Source organism: Ochotona curzoniae, unplaced genomic scaffold, assembly GCF_017591425.1.
Source record: "Ochotona curzoniae isolate NIBS_2020 unplaced genomic scaffold, NIBS_Ocur_1.0 contig_4516, whole genome shotgun sequence".
NCBI lineage: Eukaryota > Metazoa > Chordata > Mammalia > Lagomorpha > Ochotonidae > Ochotona > Ochotona curzoniae.
This window is the reverse complement of record NW_024466313.1, coordinates 3,830,331-3,856,502: the sequence shown is the minus strand read 5'-3', so window position 1 is coordinate 3,856,502 and position 26,172 is coordinate 3,830,331. Positions and strand designations below refer to the sequence as shown.

The window sequence follows — 26,172 nt, the reverse complement described above, 5'->3', positions numbered from 1 at the left end:
GGGGGCCTTGGCTCTACAGTGATGGGGGGCAGCCCACCCAGCAGGGACCTCTTCCCATGTGGGGAGGCAGAGGTAGCCCACATTTCATCTCTCGTCTATCCGTTCATCTTTTCAGACTCAGCCTGGCTGGGCAGGGCTCACTGGTCTGACACCAGCAGCCACCAAGACCTTGGCGGTGGACATGGTCACTCCTGGCCAGAGAATGGCAGGCTGTGCCCGCTGGGGCATTCTGGGGCTTGGAGAGCCTTGACGCCACTGGATCCAAGCCAGAACTGCTGTCTGGAGGCCACCCTGGCCTCCCTGTCTCCGTTCACAGCACAGAGGTCCTGCGAGGGGACTGGGGCTGCACGCGCAGCAGTACCGTCTGGTGGGGGCCCAGCAGGGACCCCTGTTCTGAGGGATTCCGGCAAGGCATCGTTGGGGCACTCTGCCACTGTATCCAACAGCAGGGGTCCCAGGCGGGACGCAAGACCCTCATCCCCTCCATCCCCTCCCTCAGAGTGGTCCTCCAGGGCCAGCCAGGGTTGGGGGGTGGGCTCCAGCCATGCTTGCTTGCCCTCCATTTCCCACCCCAGGTAGGCCCACAGAACCGCATGCAGGCCAAGCGCTGTGGGCGAACTCGGCCTCCGCCACTCGACCACAGGGCATCTCTTATGTGGACCGCTCCTGGCGCCCGGGCTGGACCTGCGTGGCCTCACCCAGAGCTTGCAGTCTGCTTTGTTTGTTTGGTTCTGGCCTGTCCAGGACAGACAGCGGCCATCACTGTTGACTGCCAGCTGGGCGGGGTCCACACCAGGCCCTAATCCTGTTCCCTGACTCTGTCCCTTCCATGCTGTGGCTGCCCAGCCACCCTCCCACGGTGCACCACATGGACAACGCACCCCACAGGACCCCGGAAGGCTGGCACCGAGCCCCAGAGCATCTCAGGGGTGAAGCCTCTCTCTCACTCTGCGCCAATTCTTATCTCAGGCTGTGAGCTGGGGGGATAGGGCCTTGGCCAGGAGCTCGCCTGTCTGCGTGCCCACCCTCGGCCTTCCCATGGGCACAAGGGTCAATGGACCTCATGGCGGGCCTGCCGTGACCAGGCCCTGCTTCTATCCCCGACCCCTCCGTGGCTCCACTCTGCTCCCTTCCCACAGTGGCTCCCCACCCCCACCCTACACGGTACCCCTGCTTTTCAGGCCACCTCCTTTGGGGGAGCCCTATCCTGTCCTGTCCTGACAGAGGGGTGATGCTGGCCCCAGATGCCCAGGTGGCAGAGGGGTGATGCTGGCCCCAGATGCCCAGGTGGCAGAGGGGTGATGCTGGCCCTCACATGCCCAGGTGGCAGAGGGGTGATGCTGGGTCTCAGATGCCCAGGTGGCAGAGGGGTGATGCTGGCTCCCAGATGCCCAGGTGGCAGAGGGGTGATGCTGGCTCTCACACGCCCAGGTGGCAGAGGGGTGATGCTGGGTCTCAGATGCCCAGGTGGCAGAGGGGTGATGCTGGCTCCCAGATGCCCAGGTGGCAGAGGGGTGATGCTGGCCCCAGATGCCCAGGTGGCAGAGGGGCGATGCTGGCTCTCACACGCCCAGGTGGCAGAGGGGTGATGCTGGCTCCCAGATGGTGCCCCGGAGCTGCGCAGGTTTGTGGAGGTGAAGCAGGTGCAATTCCTTCCAGGGTTTTGCCCCCAAGTGTTACAGGCTGGGCAGCCCACTTGGCACAGCCAGACAGGATGCTCCTGGGGTACCCTCCCTGGGGGAGGGAGGGACCCCCCTACAATGCGTTGGAGTGTGGGTAGGGCCTTGTGGAATGAAACCCTGGGCTGCTTCCAAGGCTGCTCCCTCCCAGGCCCTCCCACGCACACGTCAACTTCTCTCCCAGCACTGTGTGCCCACATGGTGCTGGCCGTGTGGCCCCTATGCCATCTGCGAAGGATAAAACAGGGCTTGGGGGGAATGAGGCACATAGGGCCATCATGCCTTGGGGCTCCCAGAGTAGACTGGGGACTGTCCACATGTTGCTGCTGGGTTAACCTCACGGGACAGCACTGGGTGGCGGGGGCTGTGGGCCGTGACACGGCCCCAAGGCAAGCACTACCATACATATCGTGCTGTTCAAGAAATGGCCTCCAAACAGAGCAGCGGTGTCCACCTCTCACGGGGACTCTGCTTTGTTTATTTTCATTCGACCTGAAACAGAAGCACACAGAGATCTTCCACCCGCTGCTTCATTCCCAGATGTCACCGCGACAGAGCTGGGCCAGGTCTCCCATGTGGATGGCAAGGACCCGACGACTTGCACCCTACCTGTTCCTCCCTGAGCTCACACTGGCCTGGCGCTCGGGCACAGGACCATGCCTCGGGACACGTGCATAGGGAACGCCTTCCCCACTGTGCCCCACTGCCCGCCTCTTGCAGTTCCTGAGGGTGGGCTCTGGAAGTAGGGAGCAGCCTGACTGGGTGCTGGCCCTGCATGTCTGGCCAAAGCTGTTCCTACAGCGGGCTGGACAGGGGCTGACTGGTCCTCACCTCCAAAGCTGCCGCTCAGCTGGTTCCTTCTCCGGTGGACTCCTGGACTGGCCTCGAGGGAGAGGCAGGTAGCAGGAGCCCATATCTGGGGCTGAGAGTCGGGTCCCGAGGCAGCGTGGACACTGAGTTCCAGCAGGGATATGTGTGATGGATGCACAAGGAGGGCTCGGAGGATGGTGGGGGGCTGGCATGATGGCTCGGCACGCTAATCCTCCATCTGCAAACACTAGGATCCCATGTGAGCTATAGTTCATGTCCCGGCTGCTCCACATCTGATCCAGCTCCCTGCTTGTGGCTTGGAAGGCAGCAGAGGACGGCTCAAAGCCTTCGACCCTGCACCCACATGGGAGACCCGGAAGAAGCTCCTGGCTTTGTCTCGGCTCCCCTCAGCTGTAGCGGCCATTTGGAACATGAACCAAGATGGATGATCTCTCCTTATCTCCCCTTTCTCTATGTAAATCTGCCTTTCCAATAAAAATAAATAAATCTCCAAAAAAAGGAGAGAGGCTGGACAGGGGCCCAACGTCTCCTATGTGGACTCTGGGCCATTGCTGCCACGGGTATTGCTCCCCAGTGTGCTTACCGCCCAGCGGCAGAGTCCAGGACCCACGTGTCCTGTTCAGGTACCCATTGTGCAGCTCACTGTGGCCCCAGTGCCACCTTTAACACCACGCTTCTTGCTTTGCAGTTCAAGGAAAGAGGGTGCCCCTTAAAGCTCTGGCAACTGTGTCCTCTGGGGAAATGTGTTCCCCAGGGGCCTGGTCGATCTCTGCTCTCTGATCTGAAGTGGCTGTCCCACCTTCCCCCTGCTCCTCTCATCCCTGCCAGCACATGGACACATGTCTGGTTTTGTCCCCTGGGATCCCCACTCACCTTCCCACTGTGGACAGCCACTTGGCTGGCCGTGGGTCCCCGGCCACGCAAGGGGGCAGGACAGGGGGAAGCATGGCAAAGGATTGTTCTGTCCCATTTGCTTGGTGCTGAGTGGGAAGGTAAGGCAGGACAGGGTGCGGATGGCCGCATGGAGGGCATCCAGTGGCTACTGCTCCAAGGCCCGGCAGGGTCTTGAGTCCACGTGGGGTATACCCCAGACCAGGGCCTTGGCTTCCACATCTGAAGCCAGTTGACTGATCTGAGTCAGGAATGTGTTACAGGGTAAGGGCAGACGTGGAAGGGAATTGTGCTGCCGGCTACTGGATTCACACATCCTTAGACGGCGGTTTGCCTGGCGGTGCTGGCTTGCCGCATTTCCTCCCCAGGCTCTTCTCGCATCGTGGGGACCTCCAGATGGACTTCCCTCCCTTGAGGGGCTGCTCAGCATCTCACCTCCACTCGAGTCCTCTGTCAGCGTCAATGTCGTTTCTTCTGTCTTCCACCTAGCCCTGTTCACATGCCTTTATGCCTATAACAGTTTCAAAATAGAATTCATTTTAAGTACCTAGAAGCTGCCTCACTCCCATGGTGCACCAGGACCATGCGGTTGAGCGTGACAAAGATGGTGTCCACTTCCGATCTCTGCTAACAGCTTGTGCTGAGCTCCTAAGGCCTCTGTCGGCCTGTCAGGTCATAGGTCAACTCTGACACTCCTGCCTCCTTGCTTCTGGAGACTTCTGCCTCAGATGACCTGGTCTTTTTAGCCCACACTACTGCCCCTTCCTTTCTCCACCTCCAAAGCTTGGGAGTGTGCAGTGCCTGGTCCAAAAAGTCCTCCCTGGTATGGGTGCCAAGTTTCTGTGCACGGCTCCCTTCCCTCTGTCCCTGTGGGTTGCTCTATAGTAGCTGGGCTCATGGGCAGGAGAACCTGTGCTGGCCAGAAGTTTAGAAGGATCAGCTATTTCCACAATTGCTTAGAAACATCTTCGTCTACTGTTCAAAGTGCCTTTAAATTAATCTCCCGCGTCACAATTCACAATCAAGTCTATATTGGTCTGGTACCTTTCCTGTGTGTGTGGAAGAGGGGTGTCCCCTGACTGCACTCCCCCCTCACACCTACACCTCACCCTGTCTGCTCCACCATCTTTCCTCACGACAGGAAGAGGCACAGCAGGTGACCGATGAAGGCAGACTCAAGGCCAGATGGACACTGTGAGCTGGAGGCTTGGACAAATGGGGCGTGACTGGGGTTGTCGCCCTGTGACCCCACGCAGTCCTGTGTGCTGCTGCTGGGTGTGGTCTTACAGCCGCTGGGAGCTGCTCTGGGCTGGGGCTGACCAGGCTCACTGAGGGGCAGCCTGCCTGTCTGCCCCCGGCATTGTCTGTGGTCACTTGTGTGCTATGGTGCTGTGCCTGGGGCATCCGGTTTGCTGCAAGCACTCGGCTCCTCGCGATGGGCCAGCTGCAGTGTGTCCTAGGTCATCAAGGCCACTGGTAGTGTGGACACGGCCCTCCCAGAAGCTGGGCCTTGCTGCTTGCTGGTTGTACGGGACACTGGTGCACACAAGGAAGTGGGTGGGGCCACAGCACGCCTGGCCATGCAACTCAGGTGTCCCATCACAGACTCACACGTACACTTGATCCCTCTGTGCAGGCCCCACAGCGACAGCCGCGTCCCTCTGTGGGCTTGTCCAGAGGCTGCTGGGGTCAGCTACATTCTGACCTTGTGGCCACTGGACAGAACCCTGGGGGAATGGCTCCAGGCGGCGATGCTGCAGGGTCTGAGCAGGAACGGCCACCTGGGGGTGAGGCTGGAGCCGGGGGTCGGGGCCCGTGGGACACGGGAGGGCTTCTCCCGTGGTCTGCACACTAAGCTCCTGTCCAGCCTGTGTGAGAGCGCGTGACAACCCCTTGCTCATGCTGCCTGTGGCCCAGGAACCTGTTCTGTCTGAACCCATTGCACAGGTGACAAATGGGGAACTCAGCCAGCAGGGGGGTTCTGCTCTCCTTCTCTTCCCCTCCCTTTCTTTTCTTTCGTTTTCTTTTTCTTTTATTTTTTTTTTAAGATTTTACTTATTTTTACTGGAAAGTCAGATATACAGAGAGGAGGAGAGACAAACAGGAAGATCCTGCGTCCAATGGTTCACTCCCCAAGTGGCTGCAATGGCCAGAGCTGAGCCAATTCAATGCCAGGAGCCAGGAGCTTCTTCTGGGTCTCCCACATGGGTGCAGGGTCCCAAGGCATTAGGATGGGAAGTGGGGCTGCCTGGACTAGAACCGGCGCCCATATGGGATCCTGGCATGTGTAAAGCAAGGACTTTAGCCGCCAGGCCACGGTGCTGCTCCTCCCTCCCTCCCTCTCGCCCTCCTTCCCTCCTTTATACACTCTCTCCATCCCCCCCCTCCCTGCTTCTTCCTTCCATCTCACCTCTCTCTCTCTCTCTCTCTCCTCTCCTCCCCCTCCCTCCTGAGTCTCTGGCCAGTGTTCCCAAGGACGCACACACACACTGGGGTGCCAGCTCCATGCAGGCCACTCCCAGGTGCCGGGCTGGCCCATCTCCACCCCAGGTCTCTTCAGCAGGGGGTATGGCCACAGGGTTGGCGCAGGGCCACACGTGGCCGCAGAGGACTGCATCCTGACGTGTGTGAGGACGCAGACCTGACACCTGCACCGCTACACTCGGCACTGCAGAGTCACTGCCTGTGAGGGCAGGACAAGGCGAGCTTCCTGTGATCCCGGCATCCTATGTGGGTGCTGGTTCTGCTTCACTTCCCATCCAGCTCCCTGCCTGTGGCCTGGGAAAGCAGTGCAAGATGGCCTAACACCTTGGGACCCTGCACACACGTGGGAGACCCAGAAGAAGCTCCTGGCTTCAGATCAGCTCAGCTCCCGCCCGTGAACCAGCAGGTGGGAGTGGGCTCTCTCTGTGTGTCCTCCTCGTCGCCGTTTCAGACACACAAACACGTATTTATGAAGCAGGAGACTCCCATACACCAGGGCTCTGAGTGGGCACCGCCTGCTGGCACACCAGGTGAGGCCCACACAGCCGGGCATACTGTAGCCCCTGGTGAGCGTGGACAGACCCACTAGGATCTTCTGTGTTCCTGCTTTCATCCCCGACCTCCGACCTCTGCGGCCGAGCTGGGTTCCCCAAGCCCTTCTGTGGAGATCCTGACCCCAGCTGCTCCCCACGCCAGCGCATGTGGCAGCTGGGAGACTGTGCCCGTCAGCTCAGGGCTGGGGCTGACCCACCGAGTCCACGGATGTACACGGGGGGTGGGGGTGTCCCAGCCTCCCGCCCGGAGGGTGAGCGCTGTGAAGCGCCCCATGTCTGTCCCAGCAGCTTGGAGAGCAGGGGCAGGGGCCTTGCCCGGGCTGCGGGGGGGCCCAGCTGTTGGCTGGCTCTGTGGCAGCAGCAGTCCCCCGGCAGAGTGTGCGTGTGGCCGGGGTCTGTGGGGAAAGCCCTCTGGCCCCTGCCCTGCCCTGAGCCCCTGCCTCAGCCCCGCGTCGCCCCCGGCAGCCCCTCACATGGCTCCCCGTGGACATCCTGTGGCTGTGGACAATCCAACCTGCGGCCTGTGGCCCCCTTCTCTCCCAGGCTCCCCCACACTTTCCCAGCTGGTGGCTTGGATAGTCCAGGAGACTTGTGACAGCCAGGGACACCCCCTTAAGCCCACGACCTAGGGCCGCGTTGGGGGACCTAGGGGCTGCTCACGGCTGGCTCAGGATGTCCCACCCAGTCCTGCCAGCTCTGCGCCCTGGAGCCGAGGCAGCGGCAGGTCTGAGCCGCAGGCATCCAGCACCGCCTCGCCAGGGCCGGCTAGGGCCGCCGGAGGAGAAAAGCCGGCTCCTCCGGCCTCCCACGTCTGTGGAGCCCAGCGGCTGGGCCGGCCGTGCAGCACGCCTGGGACGGCACGCCTGGGACGGCACACGCACTGCAGCAACAGCTCACTTTGCGCCACGTGGCCGGTCCCCTTCCTTCGCGCAGAGCCCGGGCTGGGCCTCGGGGTCATCCGTGGTCCGGGGCGCCGCAGCACGCGGCTGTCCAGTGAGTCGCCCTCGCCCGAGGAATGTGCTGGAAGAGCGGCCTCCGCCCCTTGGGCCTTTCAGGACAGGAGTGCGGGGTCCCCGGGGCGCGGGGTGTTCCCTCCGCGACGGGAGGCGCCTCTGTCCCGCCTAATCACAGCCCTGCCGCCCCGCGCCGCCGCGCGTCCCACCAGTAATTGCAGCTTCCCGGGGAAGTGCAAACCCTGTGCTCTGGGCGGCTGCAGTAAATGTGGCTTTATCTGCCAAGAATGCGAAGCACACGCTCCGGGCGCGGGTGAGGGCAGCTGGGAGTGGGGGCTGGGGTGCATGCCGGGCTGGCTGAGCCTGGCGTCGGGCGTCCCGGAGCAGCAAGCCAGGAGGGAAGGGACACAGCCTCTGGGCCGCACTCCTTGCTCCTGGCACCACTTGGTGGTCAGCCAAGCCGCTGGCCAGATGTCCCCTCCGCAGTCAGTGACTGACGCTGGCCTCCCGCGACACAGCACACAGGAGCCCCGGTCCCTCCCTGAGACCAAGCTGGCTGGCCCAGGACCTTGCGTTGTGAAGCTCATCCTTGGGGGGTGTGTGTGTGTGGGGGGGGGGGGGGTTCCTGGACAGAGTCCCATGGATGCTAGTGCAGCAGAATGTTCTGGAAATCAGAGAGAGGCCTGCCGCCCAAGGTGACACTTGCTGTCTCACAGGATGCAGGGGAACTCGGGTTCTACACAGGCCAGCCGACTGGCTAGGGTGGCGCCCAACACGGGCCTGGCCTGTTGGGAAGGCTTGTAGCTGCTAATCCGACGACAAGGGGGAGGTCGGCGCCCGCACCCCAGCTGCCCCGCACCACTGGGAGGAACAGTGACCCGTTAACTATGTGACCGTGTTGCTGTAATCTCTGTCCCCGGAAGCCTGTGACTTTGAGGTTAAAATCCTTGATGTTTCGGACGAGCAGTGCACACGCTCCTGGGCTCATCTGAGCTCTTTGGCAGGACTGCGCGGGCAGCAGGGGGAGGGTCCAGTGATTATGGGGTGGGCGTTGTGGCACAGCGGGACAGGCCATTGCTTTGCCAATTCGTGTCCCGGTTGCCCCACTTCTCATCCAGCTCCCTGCTGGTGCACCTGGGAAAGCGGCAGAGGGGCCAAGGGCCTGAGTCCCTGTTGCCCACAGCTCCTGGATCTGGCCTGGCCCTGTGCCAGCTGGTGCGACCACTGGGGAGTGAACCCCTGCGTGAAGGTATACCGCCACGTCCATATACGTCTGACCAACACCACGCACTGTGGCCTAGCCAGGATGACCGGCCTGTGAACCACCCAGCAGGGAACCACAGCCTACCCTAGCACCCTGGACACTTCTTGAGGGCTCCGAGCTGTGGCCCTGTACCCTTGGGTGTGCCCTACTGAGGGTGTGCCCCAGCTTCCAGCATCCTCACCTCTGTGGGAGTGGCTGGGCGCCCAGAGTCCGGACAGCTCCTCCTTGTCAGTGGGGCTGCAAGGAAGGACTCCAACCCAGCCGTCCCCGGGCCCAGGTGCTGCGCTGGGAAATGCCTGCGGCCTGCAGTCCCCACAGAGTGTCTGTTCAGGATTCAGGCCAGGGTCCCCCGGATGTGACCTTCCCTCAGTATACACGCCTACACAGACAACCACACACCTAAACATGCATACACACACAATCACACACCAGACACACACAACCACACACCAGACACACACCACACACCCACACACACATACAATGCAACCACACACTTATACACACATACAACCACACATATATACACAACCACACACATATACACATGTACCAACCACATTTACATTCTCCATGCACAAATACCCACACCCACATCTCACAATCACACATACACCCACACCACATCACACATGCACACACAGCATGTGTACATGCGTGCACAGCCACACAAACATGTACCACACACATACAGATGCAAGGATCTTCACACAGCCACACCACAGACTGACACAGCCCACAACCATGGAAAAACCAGAAGCACAGACACGCACACACACAATGCCACAGAACACACACCGTAAAACACACATGTGCAACACACGCCACACACAAACACACAACACACGCGTATGGACACACAGTTGCCCAGTACATGCAGAGCAGAACAAGGCTGTGTCCATGCACGCATGTGTTAACCATGCCAGGCAAGAATTCTGGAAGGGAGATTTGGAAGTGTCGGGGCCAGGCTGGAGCCCGGGAGGCTTGGGTCCCACGTGGCTCTGCGCTGTCTGCTGCTTTCCCAGGCTACAGGCAGAGGGCAGGATGAAAGTGGAGCAGCCGGGATTAGAACCAGTGCCCATATGGGACGCTGGCGCTACAGGAGGTGCTTGCTTGTATGTGCTCTGACGCCCGGAAGTAGTAATCTTAAGAGGGAGTCAGTTAAACATTTAGCTGAAATTGTGGATGTTCAAAAGACGACCTCAAGGTGAATTCCAATGAGAAAAGTGTAAAAAACCTACAACATGCCATGCTTACCGAGAGAAAGGTCGTGATTTCAGGCACAGAAGACAGGACTGTGAGGGAACAGGGAGCGAAGACTCAGAGAGGGAGGACTCTTAGAGGACAGGAACTCTCAGAGATTAGGGAGGACTCTGGGAGGACAGGGAGGGAGGACTTGAGGACAGGAAGGGAGGACTCTGAGGACGGGGAGGGAGGACTCTGAGGACAGGGAGGGAGGACTCTAGGAAGGAGGACTCTGAGGACAGGATGGAAAAAGCAGAGACTGGGCTGCTTTACTGAGTGGCTGAGCTTCGGGACATTGTTGGCCTGTTCGTCGATGGTAGGACAGCACGGTACCTGGATGACCCACCTGAGCACGGAATGACGGTGCCTGACCGTGTGGCGTTGGCGGCTGGAGCTAGCTGTGAACCCAGCGGCAGTGCCATGGGAGCAGCCCGGGGCCCGCTGAGCTTCTGGATGGTGCTGACTTGTGGGCTGCCCCAGAAGCTGTGGTGGTCTCAGGTCCTGGAAGCCTTCGGTGCCCAGGGCAGGTCAGCTGCTGCAAAGCGCAGGGCCTGGACGCAGCTATGATCCCAACTTCTCTCCGAGCTTTTTGCTCTATAATCCGTGCCTTCTCGGTGGGGGCAGTTCAGGGACGCCCTGTGGAAGAGCAGGCACTGCCCAGACCACCCCTCGGTTGCAAGCTGACACCTTTGGGTGGCCACCGTGGCCACGAGGCCTTGGGATACATCCGAGCTTGGGGGCAGCTTGCACCTCCCCCCATCCTTCCTTGAAGCAGCTCGGGCAGGTGGCGGCCTGCGAGGGGCTTAGCAGGATGTTTGAGGGAAATTCTCAAGGGATTTTCTGGGTTTTTACTTGGAGCCTGCAGCTGAGGACCAGGAGGGCTGCGCCTCTGGCCCTCGGACCCTACCGGCCTGGTTCCACGGCAGTGGGCCTTCAATAGCAGGATGTTGGCACAGGCGAGGTAGAGCAAGCGTGACTGATCTGACTGGGCGTGACAGCCTGACCCTGTACCTGTGTGTGACCTGGGCGTGACAGCCTGACCCCGCGCCTGTGTGTGACCTGGGCGTGACAGCCTGACCCTGTACCTGTGTGTGACCTGGGCATGACAGCCTGACCCTGCGCCTGTGTGTGACCTGGGTGTGACAGCCTGAGCCCACGCCTGTGTGTGACCTGGGTGTGACAGCCTGACCCTGTGCCTGTGTGTGACCAGGTCTGACAGCCTGACCCTGTGCCTGTGTGTGACCGGGTCTGACAGCCTGAGCCCACGCCTGTGTGTGACCTGGGTGTGACAGCCTGACCCCGCCTGTGTGTGACCTGGGCATGACAGCCTGACCCTGTGCCTGTGTGTGACCTGGGCGTGACAGCCTGACCCTGTGCCTGTGTGTGACCTGGGCGTGACAGCCTGAGCCCACGCCTGTGTGTGACCTGGGCGTGACAGCCTGATCCTGTGCCTGTGTGTGACCTGGGCGTGACAGCCTGAGCCCACGCCTGTGTGTGACCTGGGCGTGACAGCCTGACCCTGTGCCTGTGTGTGACCGGGTCTGACAGCCTGACCCTGCGCCTGTGTGTGACCTGGGCATGACAGCCTGACCCTGTGCCTGTGTGTGACCTGGGCGTGACAGCCTGACCCTGTGCCTGTGTGTGACCTGGGCGTGACAGCCTGAGCCCACGCCTGTGTGTGACCTGGGCGTGACAGCCTGACCCTGTGCCTGTGTGTGACCTGGGCGTGACAGCCTGAGCCCACGCCTGTGTGTGACCTGGGCGTGACAGCCTGACCCTGTGCCTGTGTGTGACCTGGGTGTGACAGCCTGAGCCCACGCCTGTGTGTGACCTGGGCGTGACAGCCTGACCCTGTGCCTGTGTGTGACCGGGTCTGACAGCCTGACCCTGTGCCTGTGTGTGACCTGGGCGTGACAGCCTGTGTGTGACCTGGGCGTGACAGCCTGACCCTGTGCCTGTGTGTGACCTGGGTGTGACAGCCTGACCCCACGCCTGTGTGTGACCTGGGCGTGACAGCCTGTGTGTGACCTGGGCGTGACAGCCTGACCCTGTACCTGTGTGTGACCGGGTCTGACAGCCTGACCCTGTGCTTCTGTGTGACCGGGCCTGGCAGCCTGACCCCACTCTTGTGTGTGACCTGGGCGTGACAGCCTGTGTGTGACCTGGGCGTGACAGCCTGATCCCACGCCTGTGTGTGACCTGGGCGTGACAGCCTGAGCCCACGCCTGTGTGTGACCTGGGTGTGACAGCCTGACCCTGTGCCTGTGTGTGACCGGGTCTGACAGCCTGACCCTGTGCCTGTGTGTGACCTGGGTGTGACAGCCTGACCCTGTGCCTGTGTGTGACCTGGGTGTGACAGCCTGACCCTGTGCCTGTGTGTGACCGGGTCTGACAGCCTGACCCTGTGCCTGTGTGTGACCTGGGTGTGACAGCCTGACCCTGTGCCTGTGTGTGACCGGGTCTGACAGCCTGACCCTGTGCTTGTGTGTGACCGGGCCTGGCAGCCTGACCCCACTCTTGTGTGTGACCTGGGCGTGACAGCCTGTGTGTGACCTGGGCGTGACAGCCTGATCCCACGCCTGTGTGTGACCTGGGCGTGACAGCCTGACCCTGTGCCTGTGTGTGACCGGGCCTGGCAGCCTGACCCCGCTGAGCTGTCCCGGTGAGTGGCCGCGGCTGTGACTGGATGATCTGGCGGGCCTCACCCCTCACTGGCGCTCTGGCCCGTGGAAGGATGCTCTTGCTGACTGGATGACCCGGCGGGCTCACCCCTCACTGGCCCACGGAAGGACGCCCTTGTTCAGCTGAGAGCAGTCCTCACAGACCATTCCAGGTGGAAATCCAAATTCTGAGACTTTGGGCGATCAGATCACCACTCAGGCTGCTCCCAGCAGGCGCCCCTCTTGGGCTGTGCCCTGGGGCCTCCACAGGCTGCAGGAGTCGCCAGAGCGGCCCAGGGGCACAGTGCTTCCCCAGCTTGGGCTGAGAGACGCATGGTCTAACCCTCTGCGCAGGCGAACAGTGGAGAAGCTGGCTGTTGGGGGGCAGGTGGCTCAAGGCCTTCACAAGGCATCCCTGAGGCCCCCTCACCCAGAGACCACCAGGGCTGACTGGACAGAGGGCTGCCCCCCTTATGAGACACTGCAGGGCTCAGGTGGGGAGGGGAGGGGAGCCGTGGGCAGGACTGCAACCTGTGTGAGTTTGTTTTATTCAGCGCAGCTGATGGACATTCGGCCTCAAGCCCAGCACCCAGTGTGCCGGAGGTGGGGGGAGAGTGCCCGGGACCCTGTGTGCCTGTGTGCAGGTGAGTGGGGGGGGATGCTGACCACACAGGAGTCGGGGAGATGCTGACCACACAGGAGGCTGGGGGGCTGGGAAGGACGCTGACCACACAGGAGGCTCGCCGGGGGAGGATGCTGACCACACAGGTGGCTCGCGGGGGGAGGATGCTGACCACACAGGTGGCTCGCGGGGGGAGGATGCTGACCATAAGGCGGCTTTGGGGGGAGAGGGCGGAGCCTTCAGAGCCCAGAGCACTGCCCTCTCCCCAGTCCCAGCTCTCCTGACAGCTCCCAGCTGCAGGACGGCAAGCTCTGCGGGACCCTGGGCTGGGGTCCCCACAGGTCATCTCCCATGGTCTCTGCCAGTGTCTGGGGCCAGGGGAGTTGCCCCCCGACCCCGAACATTCGTTGTGAACTGGTGTTTGGCTCACGGAGAGCTGCAGTGTGGTCAGACCAGGGCCCCAGACCAGCGAGCGCTCCCTGGCTCTCACCCCTCCCTGCGAGCTGTTCCCTTTAAGGACTGACTCCCTGCAGAGGGAAATTCCTGAACCCCAGCAGTTGACAAGCCACACACCCGCGGAGGGCTGGGCGCCAGATGCAAAGCCCTCCGTGGTAGCCCAGCCCCTCTGGGCTCGGCCTGGGAGCCCGCGCCCGCCCGGACCCCCAGCACAGCCCGGCCCGCCAGGGTCGCCTGCACCTGAGCCGAACTGGTTTTCTAGGTTTTTCTGGTTCGCCCTCAGCTCCGCATCCGCCTTTCCTGCGGGAAATGTGCTTTCCCAGCGACTAATCCCAGCTGCGCCAGGACGCGGGTCCGCTGTCACCTGCCCCGTGCCGCCGCCCCGGAGACCCCAGCCCCTGCCCGGGAGGACCGAGACCTGCGGCTGCAGCCCTGCCCACCTGGCCTCCCGGCCACGCCGCCGGTCATCGCCAAGCTCCCGGCCGCCAGGGCCACTGCGTCCTTCTGTGGGCGGCTGGAGCGGCCAGTGCCCGAGCGCCCTGCCGGCTCCGCAAGCCCTGGATGGAGCTCAGGCTGCGACCCTCTCATGTCTGCCCTGCTGCTGTGGTGCGCCCTGCTGCTGCCACTGGCCACCCCCGGCCGCGGCGCCCGGCGCTGGGAGCCCTGCACAGGTAGGACCGCGGCCGGGAGGGCGGCCGCTGGCTGCGCCCCGGGACCCGGGGGTACGCGGCCGGCGCCGGGGCTCGGGCGGAGCGGGGCCCTGCGCACATGAAAGCGCGTGCGGTGGTGGGGAGCGCGGCCGGGGCGGGGACGCGTTTCAAAGAGCCAGGCAGCCGAGCCGCGGCTCGCGCAAGTACGTGCCTGCTGGGCTCCGGGGAAGGCCGTACACCTGCTTCAGGAATGAGGCGGCGGCCTGCGCCGGCCCCGGTGGACGTGAAGCGCAGGAGGCCCTGCGCCCCGAACCGCCCGCCGACGGCTAGGGCTGGGTTAAGGGTTAGAGTGAGTGCCAGGTGTGGGGATCAAGGTTGGAGCTGGGATTAGGGTTAGGGTTTAGGTTTGAGGTTAAGGGTTCTTCAGAGTAGGGTTAGGGTCTGGGTTCGAGTTCATGTTACAGTTAGGATTGGGGTTAGGGTTCCGGTTGAGGGTCAGGATGAGGGGTTAGGTCTAAGGGCCAGGTCTTGGACCGGGTTAGGGTTAGGGTTCTGGCCTGAGGTGGGACAGACTCTGCAGACCTCGGGACATGCCCCCACATCTCCCCCTCCAGCATTCTTTCTCGACTTGCTGGTGGCCGTGTCTCCTGCGACTGTTGGGACATTACCAAGCGAGCCACTCCTTCAAAGCAAGCTGACGCAGGAGGAGGAGACCCTGTGCTTGTCAGGCACCCCTGCGCCCAGGGGCAGCGCCGGCCTGGGGGTTCTCGCCCAAGGAGCCTGGCTTCTCCTGCCAAGACCTCCTCCCCGGCCCCCCTCCACGCCCTGCGGATCTCTGGACTCACATGGCCCTTGCTGCCCAAAGCCACAAGCAGCAGCTGGTCCACGCTAGGAACTGGCCGACCCGGTGGCTGCACAGGGGCTCGTCACGGCCACTGTCACCAGGCCTTGGTGGGACAGGACTGGGCAGGGGTGGGGCGCGGCGAGGAGGCCCTAGGATGCACCAATGGCTGCTGCCTGCAGGTGCGGGGAGGAACTGTGGCCTCTGGCGGCCCCTGGCCAGGTGCACTCCCATGAGGCACCCCCTGGGCTGGAGGCCCTTGAAGGCCCAGTGCCCGCTGGCCCTGTCCCTGATGGCTCCGAGGACCGGTGCTCTGCCCCAGCCCCGTCGCGAGCTCTGGCCGCCGGCCCTGGCAGGGCATGAGTCACGAGCGTGTAGCTTCATGTTGCCCTGTGCGCCGGGAACGGAGCCGCCTGTGTAACGATCACCGAGGTTATTTATAAAGGCCGCCTCCTCTCCCCGGGGGGCACGGGCGAATAGTTAAAAGATGACCCACTTAGGAGCACCAGGGACGAGCTGGGAGATAAAAGGCTGCAGCCCTCCCCGGGGCGGGCCTGGCGGGCAAGGGCTGGACTCGGAGGGCTATGGAAGCACATGGGGTCCTGGAGGTCCTCGGGGAGGTGTTGGGAGGCACTCGGGGCTGTGTGTCGCAGGTGTGGCCTCGAGTGACCAGGCCCGGCAGTGCACGGGTGTGGCCTGCTGCTCTGAGTCCACCTGCTGCCCGCCTTTCCTGGAGGGGATGAGCCTTCTGTCACTGCCCCTGCTCTCTGAGCTGTCAGGATCTGCCTGCTGCCGAGTCAGGTGACAGGCTCTGGGCTGGGGCGTCCAGGCTTTGTCCTTGATGGGCGTCCAGGTGTGCCCAGGTGTGCCACCCAGTGGGGCCACAGAGGGTGAGCTGCCATTTTGCGTTCACTTTCGGGGGTCAGACTGGGAGCTGTTGGTGACCAGGGGCTCAGGGAGGAGGCTGGGGCTGGAGCCGGGGCTGGCATGGCAGACGGTGCAGGGCTAGGGGCCGGCAGGTGGGAATCACGGGCCAGGCCCAGCTGGGGAGCAGCATGCTGAGGTGCGGCCACTGTTCGAGGCAGGAGGCATGGCCAGCCCGCAGACGGGAGCTGTGGGGAGGACCGACCGGAGGCCCGGGCTCGGCGCTGCCTGTGAAGGGTGGGACCAGGTGATACCCTTTGTCTGCCGGCAGCCAGTGTGGGAGGGGCTCCGGGCCTGGCTCACACAGCTGAGATCCTCCAGGGTGGGCAGGGGACAGCCAGATGCCTCACCCCTCCCAGGGGCCCAAGGCGCCATGCTGACACACGGGGGAAGTAGCATATGGGCGGACGGGAGGTGCTGGCCGGGGCTGAGGCAGCTGTGGGGCGGAGGGGAGCGGTGTGGGGAAGGCCAGTGGTTCCGCATTGGAGCAGCTGAAATTCTGAAAGGCGCACAGGAAGAGGGAGGTGGGGGGGAGGACGCAGAGCCATCAGCTGGTCACCTCCCTCTCTGGGCCCGGGGCCCACTCAGAACCCGGAAGCAGACATGATTCAGGTCTCCCATCAGCAGCCACGCCCACTTCACCCCACCCCCACCAGGGCTCTGCCTCTGCCCCGGGGCTCCATCCCCACCCTGGGGCCCTGCACCCTCCCCTAACTTCTCTTCCGTCTGCAGGGCACTGCCCAGGCTCACAGGTGGACACGCGAAAGAGTGGGCAGCTGGGAGCGGCAGAGCAGGGTGTGGTGGGGGCAGCCGTCAGGGTGCCCCAAACAGGTCCTCATGGGCTCTCTGCTCCCCTGTCATGCTCCAGGGAGATCAGCAAGTTGGCCCCAGGTAGTGGACGCCGGGAGCCCATTATGCGGGTCAGTGCATGGGTCACGGTGGCAAAGCTGAGGGCAGGCTGCTGTTGACCTCTGTGGGCAGCAGAGACGCCCCCACCCCTGAGCCTGGGCAGTAAGTCCAGCGAGGGAGCACCCTTGGGCTGCTGGCCATTGGCTGGAACTGCCTCTGGGGAAGCCAGCACCAGAACCCTGGCATTCAATACCAGCACACGGGGCTGAACTAACCTGGGGGCCACGGGAGTCAGTAGAGGGGCACAGCTGGGTGGCTGGCAGGAGGAGCAGCCACAGCATGAGGGCTGGCAGCTAGACTGCTGGCAGCAGGAGGAGGAGCAGACTGGCACACAGCAGACAGGCTTGCAACACACAGGCTTGCAGCAGAGGGTCACACAGGAGGACTGGGCGCAGCAGCTGGGGGCACAGCAGGGCGGCTCGCAGCAGCTCTCTGGGCAGTCGTCCACCTGCCAGGAGTCGTGGGAAGCGGGCATGCAGATGTTGCTGCCGTAGCTGAGGTTGCTGGAGCAGGCGGACATGGTGGAGGCGGCCATGGTGGGCGGTGAGGAGGGTGTGGGTGTGAGTGAGTGGCATGGGACAATTGTGGGGTCTCGGGCCGTAATCCCCCTCTGTGTGTGTGCTGTCCCATCGGAGGCCCCCAGCGCCCCTCCCTTGAAGCTAGTTGTAGCTGGGTCCTGGAGAACCCTTGCTGACTCAGGATGGCACTGCCTGGCTCGGAAGGCCTCGGGCTGCAGGTCGGGGCTGGGCTGGCAGTTCCTGCCAGGACTGCTTGTGGACAGGGGAGTCCCAGGCCTAAGTGGTTGAGCTGGGCCTCTGAGGTGGGTTTCGGCTGGTTTTCGGGAGCCGTCTTGGTTTCTGTGGTTGCCCATGGACCGTGTCAAGTGGTGCGTCCCAGGGCAAGGCAAGGGCTGGGTCTGATAGACCTTGTAGGTGTGGGCAGGTCTTTGGGGAGGGGAGATGCTATGCTGGCATCGTGCAGGAGGGCTCCTCCATGTGACCGCCTCCAAGCCCTGCCGTGAGTGTGTGTTCAGGGGACGGGCCAGGGGCCAGGAGCAGGTGCCTGAGAGGTGCTGTGGGCCTGGGGAGGTGGGTTCGGTGGGGCAGGGGAGGCTCCGGAGGCACGGTGGTCCACATGCGGCACCCTCCCACTCTGCCCCTGGCTGTGTCTGCTCCTCCCCCTGTGCTCGCTCTGCTGGGGATGACTCCACGACACCTGCGGCGCCCACCAGGAACCCTGCTTCTGGACTCTAGCCTCCCCAGTGTCGCTGCCCGCCCAGCTTGGCCGCCCCCCTCCAGCCTGTTCCCATCCACTGGGACCACTGACAACTCCCTGCTGCCACCCGGGTGACAGGCGCCCTTACAGGATGAGGCTCCTCTGGCGGACCGGGCCCTGGCAGCCCTGGTTGCACTGGACTCCCTGGCCACTCCTGCAGCTGCCGGGGCCGCTTGAAGGGAGGACTGGAGAGGGGCAGGGACTGACCCCAGGGCCTCCAGCTCAGAGCTGGATGGCTGTGTCAGAGAGAGGGTGGATGGGAGCTGGAGCCTGTGGTAGGCCTGGCCTGGAGGCCACTGCAGGGCCCCACGGTGCAGCCTGGGGGTGGGAGAGGGCCTGTCCACCGAGAACTCACAGGAAGTCAGAGGAAGAGGAGCAGGATGCCCCTGGAGGCCCATGGCAGGGAGAATGTGCCAGGGACTGTGCAGGGACACCTCCAAGAGCATGCCAGCTGGGACCTGCAGCATCTGGGGTAGAGGGGGCAGGGGTGTGGCTTCGGATCAGATGCCCCCTGTTGGGTGCCAGTTTGGGTTCCACCTACTCCACTTCCCACCCAGCTCCCTGCTTGTGGTCTGGGAAAGCAGTGGAGGACGGCCCAAAGTCCTGGGACCCTGTACCCAGGAGGGAGACTGAAGGAGGCTCCTGGCTTCGGATCCGCTCAGCTCTGGCTGTTGTGGCCACTTGGAAGCCTCTCTCTCTCCACCTCACCAGGCCTTTCAATACTAAATGAATGAATGAATAAAAGATTTGTCTTCTGTACCAGGGTTTTAGACCCTGACGTCGCAGGTTGGTGGTGCCCATCACGGCATTTCCCGGGAGGTCTTCAGGGAGAGGAGAGGCTGGGTGAGGCCAATAGGGTGGGGCCTGCAGGGGGAGGCGGCAGACTCACGCCCCACCTTGCCCCAGTCCAGCCTGACAGCTCTGAGCCTCTGAAAGCCCCTGCTCTGCAGAGACACCTGCCCGAGGTGTCCTGTTACAGCGATGGGCGGGTGGCGCTGGCTGGGGCGTGCAGGGAACTGTCACCTGGAGGGCCGCTCAGGACAGGGGCACTTGCTGGGGCGTGCGGGGGCACTGGGCTGGGGCGTGCAGGGCCACTGGGCTGGGGTGTGCAGGGAGCAGTCACCTGGAGGGCCGCTCAGGACAGGGGCCATATTGCTGCTCTCTGCTTTGGGAGGTTTAGGGCCCTGTGGTCTGACAGGGGGCCTTAGGGTAGGAGAAGGGGCTGTGTAGCCCCTGGACAGGGGTGGGGCGGAGTGGGAGGGGAGACACGTGAGGCCCCGTCCCTGCACCCTGAGTCTTCCTGGGCCAGGAGGGGCGGGGCAGCAGGTGGGGGCAGAGCCTGGTGTCCCTGGCGTTCCAGCCCCCCAGCCACCCTCTGGGCAGTGGCTGGGCAGCGCTGGGTGCTGGGCCTGGACTACCCCAAGTCCCAGCCCCCTCCTGGAGAACCTGCTGGGGAGGCCAGTGCCCCACTGACCCCTCCTGGCTCTGGCACGGATCCTGGGGGGTGCAGCTGGGCGCCAGGCCAGCCCAGGTGTGTGCCCAGGGGGTCCCACAGGAGCTGGGGAGGGGCAGTGTGGGCCCTGGAGGGCTGCACCTGCTTCCTGGCCTCGTGTCTGGACGGGTTGGCGAATCAGCCAGAAGCACAGGGAGAGAGAGAGCACGAAGTGGGTCAGGTTCACATGCAAGCACTTTATTAGGCTTCTAAACCGGCTCCGCACAGGGGCACGGCGCACGCCCGGCGGGCTCAGAGGAGGTGAGCCCACTGAGGCCAGGGTGCAGACAGCAGCCCCCACGCTGACAGGGAGGAAGCGGGGGTGAGGCCAGCAGGTGGAGGGTCATGTGACCTCTGGCGGGCACCCCTCCTGGGCTGGCTGCAGCAGGCTCTGCATCTCAGGGGGCGGGCAGATGCACAGCTGGTTGAACCCATAGGGGCCTGGTGGCACCAGGGAGGCTGCTCAGCAGCAGGACTGGCCCGAGGAGAGGCCACAGCAGGCCGGGCGGGGGCAGGCAGGCCGGCAGAGCAGGGACACGCTGGAGGAGGCCGGGCGGCAGCAGCTGGGCTGGCAGCAGCACGCAGGGGCACAGCAGGAAGAGGCGGGCACGCAGCAGGCAGGTCTGCACACAGGGCGGCAGAGCAGGGACACGCTGGAGGAGGGTCTGCAGCAGGATGAGGGGCAACAGCTGGGCTGGCAGCACGAGGGTGCTGGGCAGAGGGGCACACAGCTCACTGGCCTGCAGCAGAGGTAGCTGGACTCCTGGCATGGGGAGGAGCCACAGCATGAGGGCTGGCAGCTAGACTGCTGGCAGCAGGAGGAGGAACCCTCAGAGCAGACTGGTACATAGCAGACAGGCTTGCAGCACACGGGCTTGCAGCAGAGGGTCACACAGCTGGACTCCTGGCATGGGGAGGAGCCACAGCACGAGGGCTGGCAGCTAGACTGCTGGCAGCAGGAGGGCGCTGAGCAGACTGGCACACAGCAGACAGGCTTGCAGCACACGGGCTTGCAGCAGAGGGTCACACAGCTGGACTCCTGGCATGGGGAGGAGCCACAGCACGAGGGCTGGCAGCTAGACTGCTGGCAGCAGGAGGGCGCTGAGCAGACTGGCACACAGCAGACAGGCTTGCAGCACACGGGCTTGCAGCAGAGGGTCACACAGCTGGACTCCTGGCATGGGGAGGAGCCACAGCATGAGGGCTGGCAGCTAGACTGCTGGCAGCAGGAGGAGGAGCAGACTGGCACACAGCAGACAGGCTTGCAGCACAGGGGCTTGCAGCAGAGGGTCACACAGGAGGACTGGGCGCAGCAGCTGGGGGCACAGCAGGGCGGCTCGCAGCAGCTCTCTGGGCAGTCGTCCACCTGCCAGGAGTCGTGGGAAGCGGGCATGCAGATGTTGCTGCCGTAGCTGAGGTTGCTGGAGCAGACGGACATGGTGGAGGCGGCCATGGTGGGCAGTGAGGAGGGTGTGAGTGTGTGAGCGAGGGTATGAGGGTGTGTGTGGGGACGTTAGGGCGAATCAGCTTATATAGCTCCCAAGGGCACGTGTTTTCCCTGGGTTGTTTTTGGAGCTGTTCCCTTAGGACGCTCACCGCCAAGCCATGACGTGCCACTTGGCTCGGGGCATCCCCCGAGGCCAGGGTCGACCCGGTGGAGCTTCCGGGATGGTGGTGATGCCAAGAGGTGTTCTGGAGACTGTGCCCGAGCCCTGGGGCCGCGGGGCTGCTGAGGGTCCTGTCTGATGCGGCCCGGGGCTTTGTCCTGGATCCCCGTGAGTCCAGCCTCAGTGGCGTCGCAGTGGGGCCGGGCTGTGCTTCCTGCACCGCACAGGCGGCCGCACCGTGTTTGCCTCAGGCACTTTTAGGGGTTGCTGTGTGCCAGGAATAATCCGGAACAAGTTTACATGCTTTTGTGATTGCAGTTTATTCATTTTGGGAGAGAGCTCACCCTGGCTGACTCGCCAAGTGCCTGCAGTGGTTTACCCTGTGGCTGGCACCTTCCTCCGGGCCAGAGGGTTGTAAAATATATATAAATATATATGTATTTTGAAGGGCAGAGTTATAGAGACAGAGGGAATGAAAGTGTGTATAGGGGCTGAGGGTACAGAGGAAGAGAAACAGATCTGAAGTCCACTGCTTCACTTGCCAGATGGCCACAGCTTGTCCAGGCTGAAGCCAGGAGCCAGGAGCTGCTTCCAGGTCTCCCACATGGGTGCAGGGTCCCAGACACTGAGGAGCATAGAGGGCGAGCTGGATCAGAAGTGGAGCAGCTGGGAGTCAGACGGCACCCGGAGGGGTGGGGGCATCCACTATGCCACAGGGTGGGCCTTGAGAACCCTTTTTAAAGATTTATTTTTATTGGAAAATCAGACCCACAGAAAGAAGGAGAGACGGAGAGGAAGAGCTTCCATCTGGTGACTGACTCCCCAAGTGGCCGCAACATTCAGAGCTGAGCTGAGCCATTCCAAAGCCAGGAGCCAGGAACTTCTTCCGGGTCTCCCACGTGGGTGCAGGGTCCCAAGAATTTGGGCTGTCCTCTACTGCTTTCCCAGACCACAAGCAGGGAGCTGGATGGCAAATGGAGCAACCCAGACATGAGCTGGTGCCCATACGGCATCCCAGTGCATGCAAAGTGAGAACTTTAACCACTAGGCTAACGTATCAGGCCCCTCAGGAATCTGTTAAGAATAGGACATCTTGGGGGTGTGAATAGGGACTGGACTGATGGCTCAACTGGCTAATCCTCCAACTGCAAGCACCGGGATCCCATCTGGATGCCATATCATATCCAGGCCACTCTACTTCCCATGCAGCTCCCTGCTTATGGACTGGGAAAGCCATGGAGGATGGCCCAAAGCCTTGGGACTTTGCACTTATGTGGGAGGCTTGGATGAGGCCCTGGCTCCTGGCTTTGGGTTGGCTCAGCTCCGGCCATTGTGGCCATTTGGGGAGTGAACCAGCAGATGGAAGATCTTCTTTCTGTCTGTCCTCTGTAAATCTGATCTGCCTTTCTAATAAGAATAAATAAATCTTAAAAAAAAAAAATAAAACCAAACCATCCTTTTTGGTGGGAGCTCTGGCCTTGTAGGGGACAGGAAGCGTAGAGAGAAGCCTGCCTCCCAGGCTTCAGTGAGTCAGTGTGTGGGAGGCAGGGGCACGGGGTCTAGAACTCCACACTCAACCTTGGAACAACAATACAGTAGTCGGGAGCAGGCCGGTGGCTGACGCGCACAGGGCCCGGCGTGACACCGTCCCCACCGGCGACACTCGCACAGTGCCTGCTCCAGCTCGGATGCCTGTGGCTGGCCGAGGGAGGTGGCCAGCGCTGGCCAAGAACTCTCACTGACCACCAGTGGCCACGCCGAGCAGGGCAGCTCTGCAGGGATACCCTGTGGACCCACGGGAGTCAGACACAAAACTGCCATGTGGCCCACAAGGCTGCCCCCACAGGCGGAGGACCCAGGAGGGGGCGCCCAGCAGCTGCCCCTGCAGACGGAGGACCCAGGAGGGGCGCCCAGTAGCTGCCCCTGCAGACGGAGGACCCAGGAGGGGGCGCCCAGCAGCTGCCCCTGCTGACGGAGGACCCAGGAGGGGGTGCCCAGCAGCTGCCCCCGCAGGCGGAGGACCCAGGAGGGGGCGCCCAGCAGCTGCCCCTGCAGACGGAGGACCCAGGAGGGGGCGCCCAGCAGCTGCCCCTGCAGACGGAGGACCCAGGAGGGGGCGCCCAGCAGCTGCCCCTGCTGACGGAGGACCCAGGACGGGGTGCCCAGCAGCTGCCCCCGCAGGCGGAGGACCCAGGAGGGGGCTGGCAGCTGCCCCTGTTGTGTTCTCCATAATGTGGCTCATGGCTGCCGTGGCCAGCTGAGACCCGCTGGGAGGGCTGGCTGGAGGGCGTCCATATATCTGAGCCCATTCGGGGTTTGGGTGGGTGCTCCTTGGCACCCTGGACCCTGTCACATACATGGCTTCTCCCGTGTGCGTGGAAATTTTGGTAAAATATAATTTATTCTCTGGTTTGTTGTTTGGGCTTTTGGTCCTGTTTAAGAATCTGCTGTTAAATCCAAGTTCATGAAGGATGTCTCAACATTTTCTCCTAAAATTGTGGTGGTCTTACCTGTGATATCGTGGGCGCCGGCCCGTTTGGAGTGCAGGTTTAACGTGGGCTGAGATGGGACCCACCCTCGCTCCTGTGTGTGTTGAAGTGCGGGCTCCCCAGAGCCGTGGATTTGGCCTCTCTTTCCCCGAAGTGCCCTGGCCACCATGGGTGCCCAGGTTTCTTCGTGGACTCTGTCCTGTGCCCTGCTTTGCCCGGGTGCACGTGTGCCACAGCTGTTGTCACTGTCGGTGAGTGCCAAGCTTTGAGACTGGAAGCCGGATGGTGTTGGCAGAGCCCTCGGGCGGCCAGCGTTGTGGTGCCAGCTGCTGGCTGGGCAGCCAAGCCCTCCATTCCTAACTGTGAGGTGGTTTGCCCTTTTAAAGATCACGAGCGGGACTGGATTTACCGAGCCCTTCTCTTCCTGGGGTTCAGCACCAGGGTCTTATCGGCCCCGGAGGTGAGCGGGAAGCTGCTCCTCCCCTCCTCCTCCCCTCCCTCCTCCTCCTTTCCCTCCTCCTCCTCTCCCTCCTCCTCCTCCTCTCCCTCCTCCTCTCCCTCCTCCTCTCCCTCCTCCTCTCCCTCCTCCTCCTCTCCCTCCTCCTCTCCCTCCTCCTCCTCCTCTCCCTCCTCCTCTCCCTCCTCCTCTCCCTCCTCCTCTCCCTCCTCCTCTCCCTCCTCCTCCTCTCCCTCCTCCTCTCCCTCCTCCTCCTCCTCTCCCTCCTCCTCTCCCTCCTCCTCTCCCTCCTCCTCTCCCTCCTCCTCCTCTCCCTCCTCCTCTCCCTCCTCCTCTCCCTCCTCCTCCTCTCCCTCCTCCTCTCCCTCCTCCTCTCCCTCCTCCTCTCCCTCCTCCTCTCCCTCCTCCTCTCCCTCCTCCTCCTCTCCCTCCTCCTCTCCCTCCTCCTCTCCCTCCTCCTCTCCCTCCTCCTCTCCCTCCTCCTCTCCCTCCTCCTCCTCTCCCTCCTCCTCTCCCTCCTCCTCTCCCTCCTCCTCTCCCTCCTCCTCCTCTCCCTCCTCCTCCTTCTCCTCCTTTGACTTTTGGGAAGAGTTTGAGAGGAGTCTGTATTCATTCTTTAAATTTGGTAGAATTGACCAGTGAAGCCATTTTGTCCTGGATTTTTTTTTGGTTGAGAGGTTTTGTTTGTTTGTTTGTTTGTTTTTAATATATTTGAAGATTTACTTATGTATGTGAAAGCCAGAGACAGGGAGCGCGCTCACTCCCCGGGAGGCGCGGTGCTGGGGTCGGGCCAGGACGAAGCCGGCAGCTCCTGCCGCGATGGTTGGGAGGTATCTGATGAATAATGGCGTCTTTGTGGACATTTTGAGCTTCGGTTTTTTTCTCTGTCAGTTTAGGTGATTGTATGTGGACAGTTCGTTGGCGTGAGCTGCTTGCACGGCTGCTAGACCCGAGTGTGCCAGTGGTGCCCTCCGCCAGCGTGTGCGAGGCCTTCAGTCTTGTGGACCTTTCCAAGGAACCCACTACGGCTTCCTGAGCCCTCCCACTGTTTCCTGTGCGTCCCTCCGGCCCGTCTTCCTCCTGCCTTTGGCTCTAGCTTGTTTTCAGCTTGCCAAGGTGTTAAAGTCTTCCTGGTTTTGTTTTTGGTTTTGTCTCGTTGCAGCCTTCGGGGCCCGAGGCCATCCTCTGGGAACTGTTCCCGGCATCCCGTGCGGTTTCCACATGCTGTGCTTTGATTTTAATTCACCTCCAATTGCTTTCTAACAACTTGGGCAATGTCTTCTTTGGCCTACTTACTTATTTCAAAAACATTTATTTGTTTATTTTAAAGAATTGTACAGAAGGGGAGGGAGAAGGAGAGAGAAAAAGAATTTTCCATCTGCTTGCTCACTCCTCGGACAGCTGCAACAGCTGGGGCTGGGCCAGGCCGCAGCCAGGAGCTTCTGCTGGTCCCCGCGAGGGTGTGAGGAGCCCAGACACTGACACCCCTCCCCGGGCCCGGGGCAGGGAGCAGGGTGGGAAGAGGAGCAGCCGGGACGTGAACGGCCCCTGTGTGACGCTGGTGCCGCAGGCAGTGCTCTAACCTGCCATGCTACACGCTGCTGCTCGTCAGGAGCCCACGGCCTCCTCCTTCACGGCTGGAGATGGTCCTCCGACGGCAGCGTGTCCCCAATGCCCCAGGAGGCTTGGCCGGTCAGCCGCCCGGGGCAGGAGGCGCCGTGGTCACAGAGGACTGGCTAGCCTGCTTGCTGAGCCCGTCGGTGGCTGGCGGCTGTGGGCTCTGCGGGTGTTGGGGGGCTGTTTGTTCTGCCTGCAGTTCCGTCCGTCTCTGCTTCCTGTATCGGGGCCCTGGTTGCTTGGTTTATACGCTGCGTGCGTGCGTGTGCGTG

General features: G+C 62.6%; 2 protein-coding genes across 4 annotated transcripts in view; one reads left to right on the top strand and one right to left on the bottom strand.

Annotated features, from left to right (window-relative positions):
* Positions 1 to 14,225: 14,225 nt before the first annotated feature.
* Positions 14,226 to 26,172, top strand: part of TSPEAR (thrombospondin type laminin G domain and EAR repeats) — a 116,535-nt gene continuing 104,588 nt past the window's right edge. The window contains exon 1 of the mRNA XM_040986704.1: positions 14,226 to 14,310. Coding sequence (XP_040842638.1) covers positions 14,226 to 14,310 — 85 coding nt within the window. The remainder of the gene's footprint in view (positions 14,311 to 26,172) is intronic.
* LOC121160700 (keratin-associated protein 10-12-like) lies at positions 20,194 to 21,183 on the bottom strand. Of its 3 annotated transcripts, none has more exons than XM_040986723.1 (3): positions 21,040 to 21,183; positions 20,559 to 20,949; positions 20,194 to 20,441 (listed from the first exon to the last, which is right to left on the bottom strand). In XM_040986723.1, the coding sequence occupies exons 1-3, from the start codon at positions 21,181 to 21,183 to the stop codon at positions 20,194 to 20,196; spliced, it is 783 nt and encodes a 260-aa protein (XP_040842657.1). The 3 variants fall into 3 exon arrangements, with proteins under 3 accessions (XP_040842657.1, XP_040842659.1, XP_040842660.1); XM_040986725.1 differs by having other exon boundaries at positions 20,194 to 20,411; positions 20,511 to 20,831; positions 20,925 to 21,168; XM_040986726.1 differs by having other exon boundaries at positions 20,194 to 20,419; positions 20,660 to 21,183.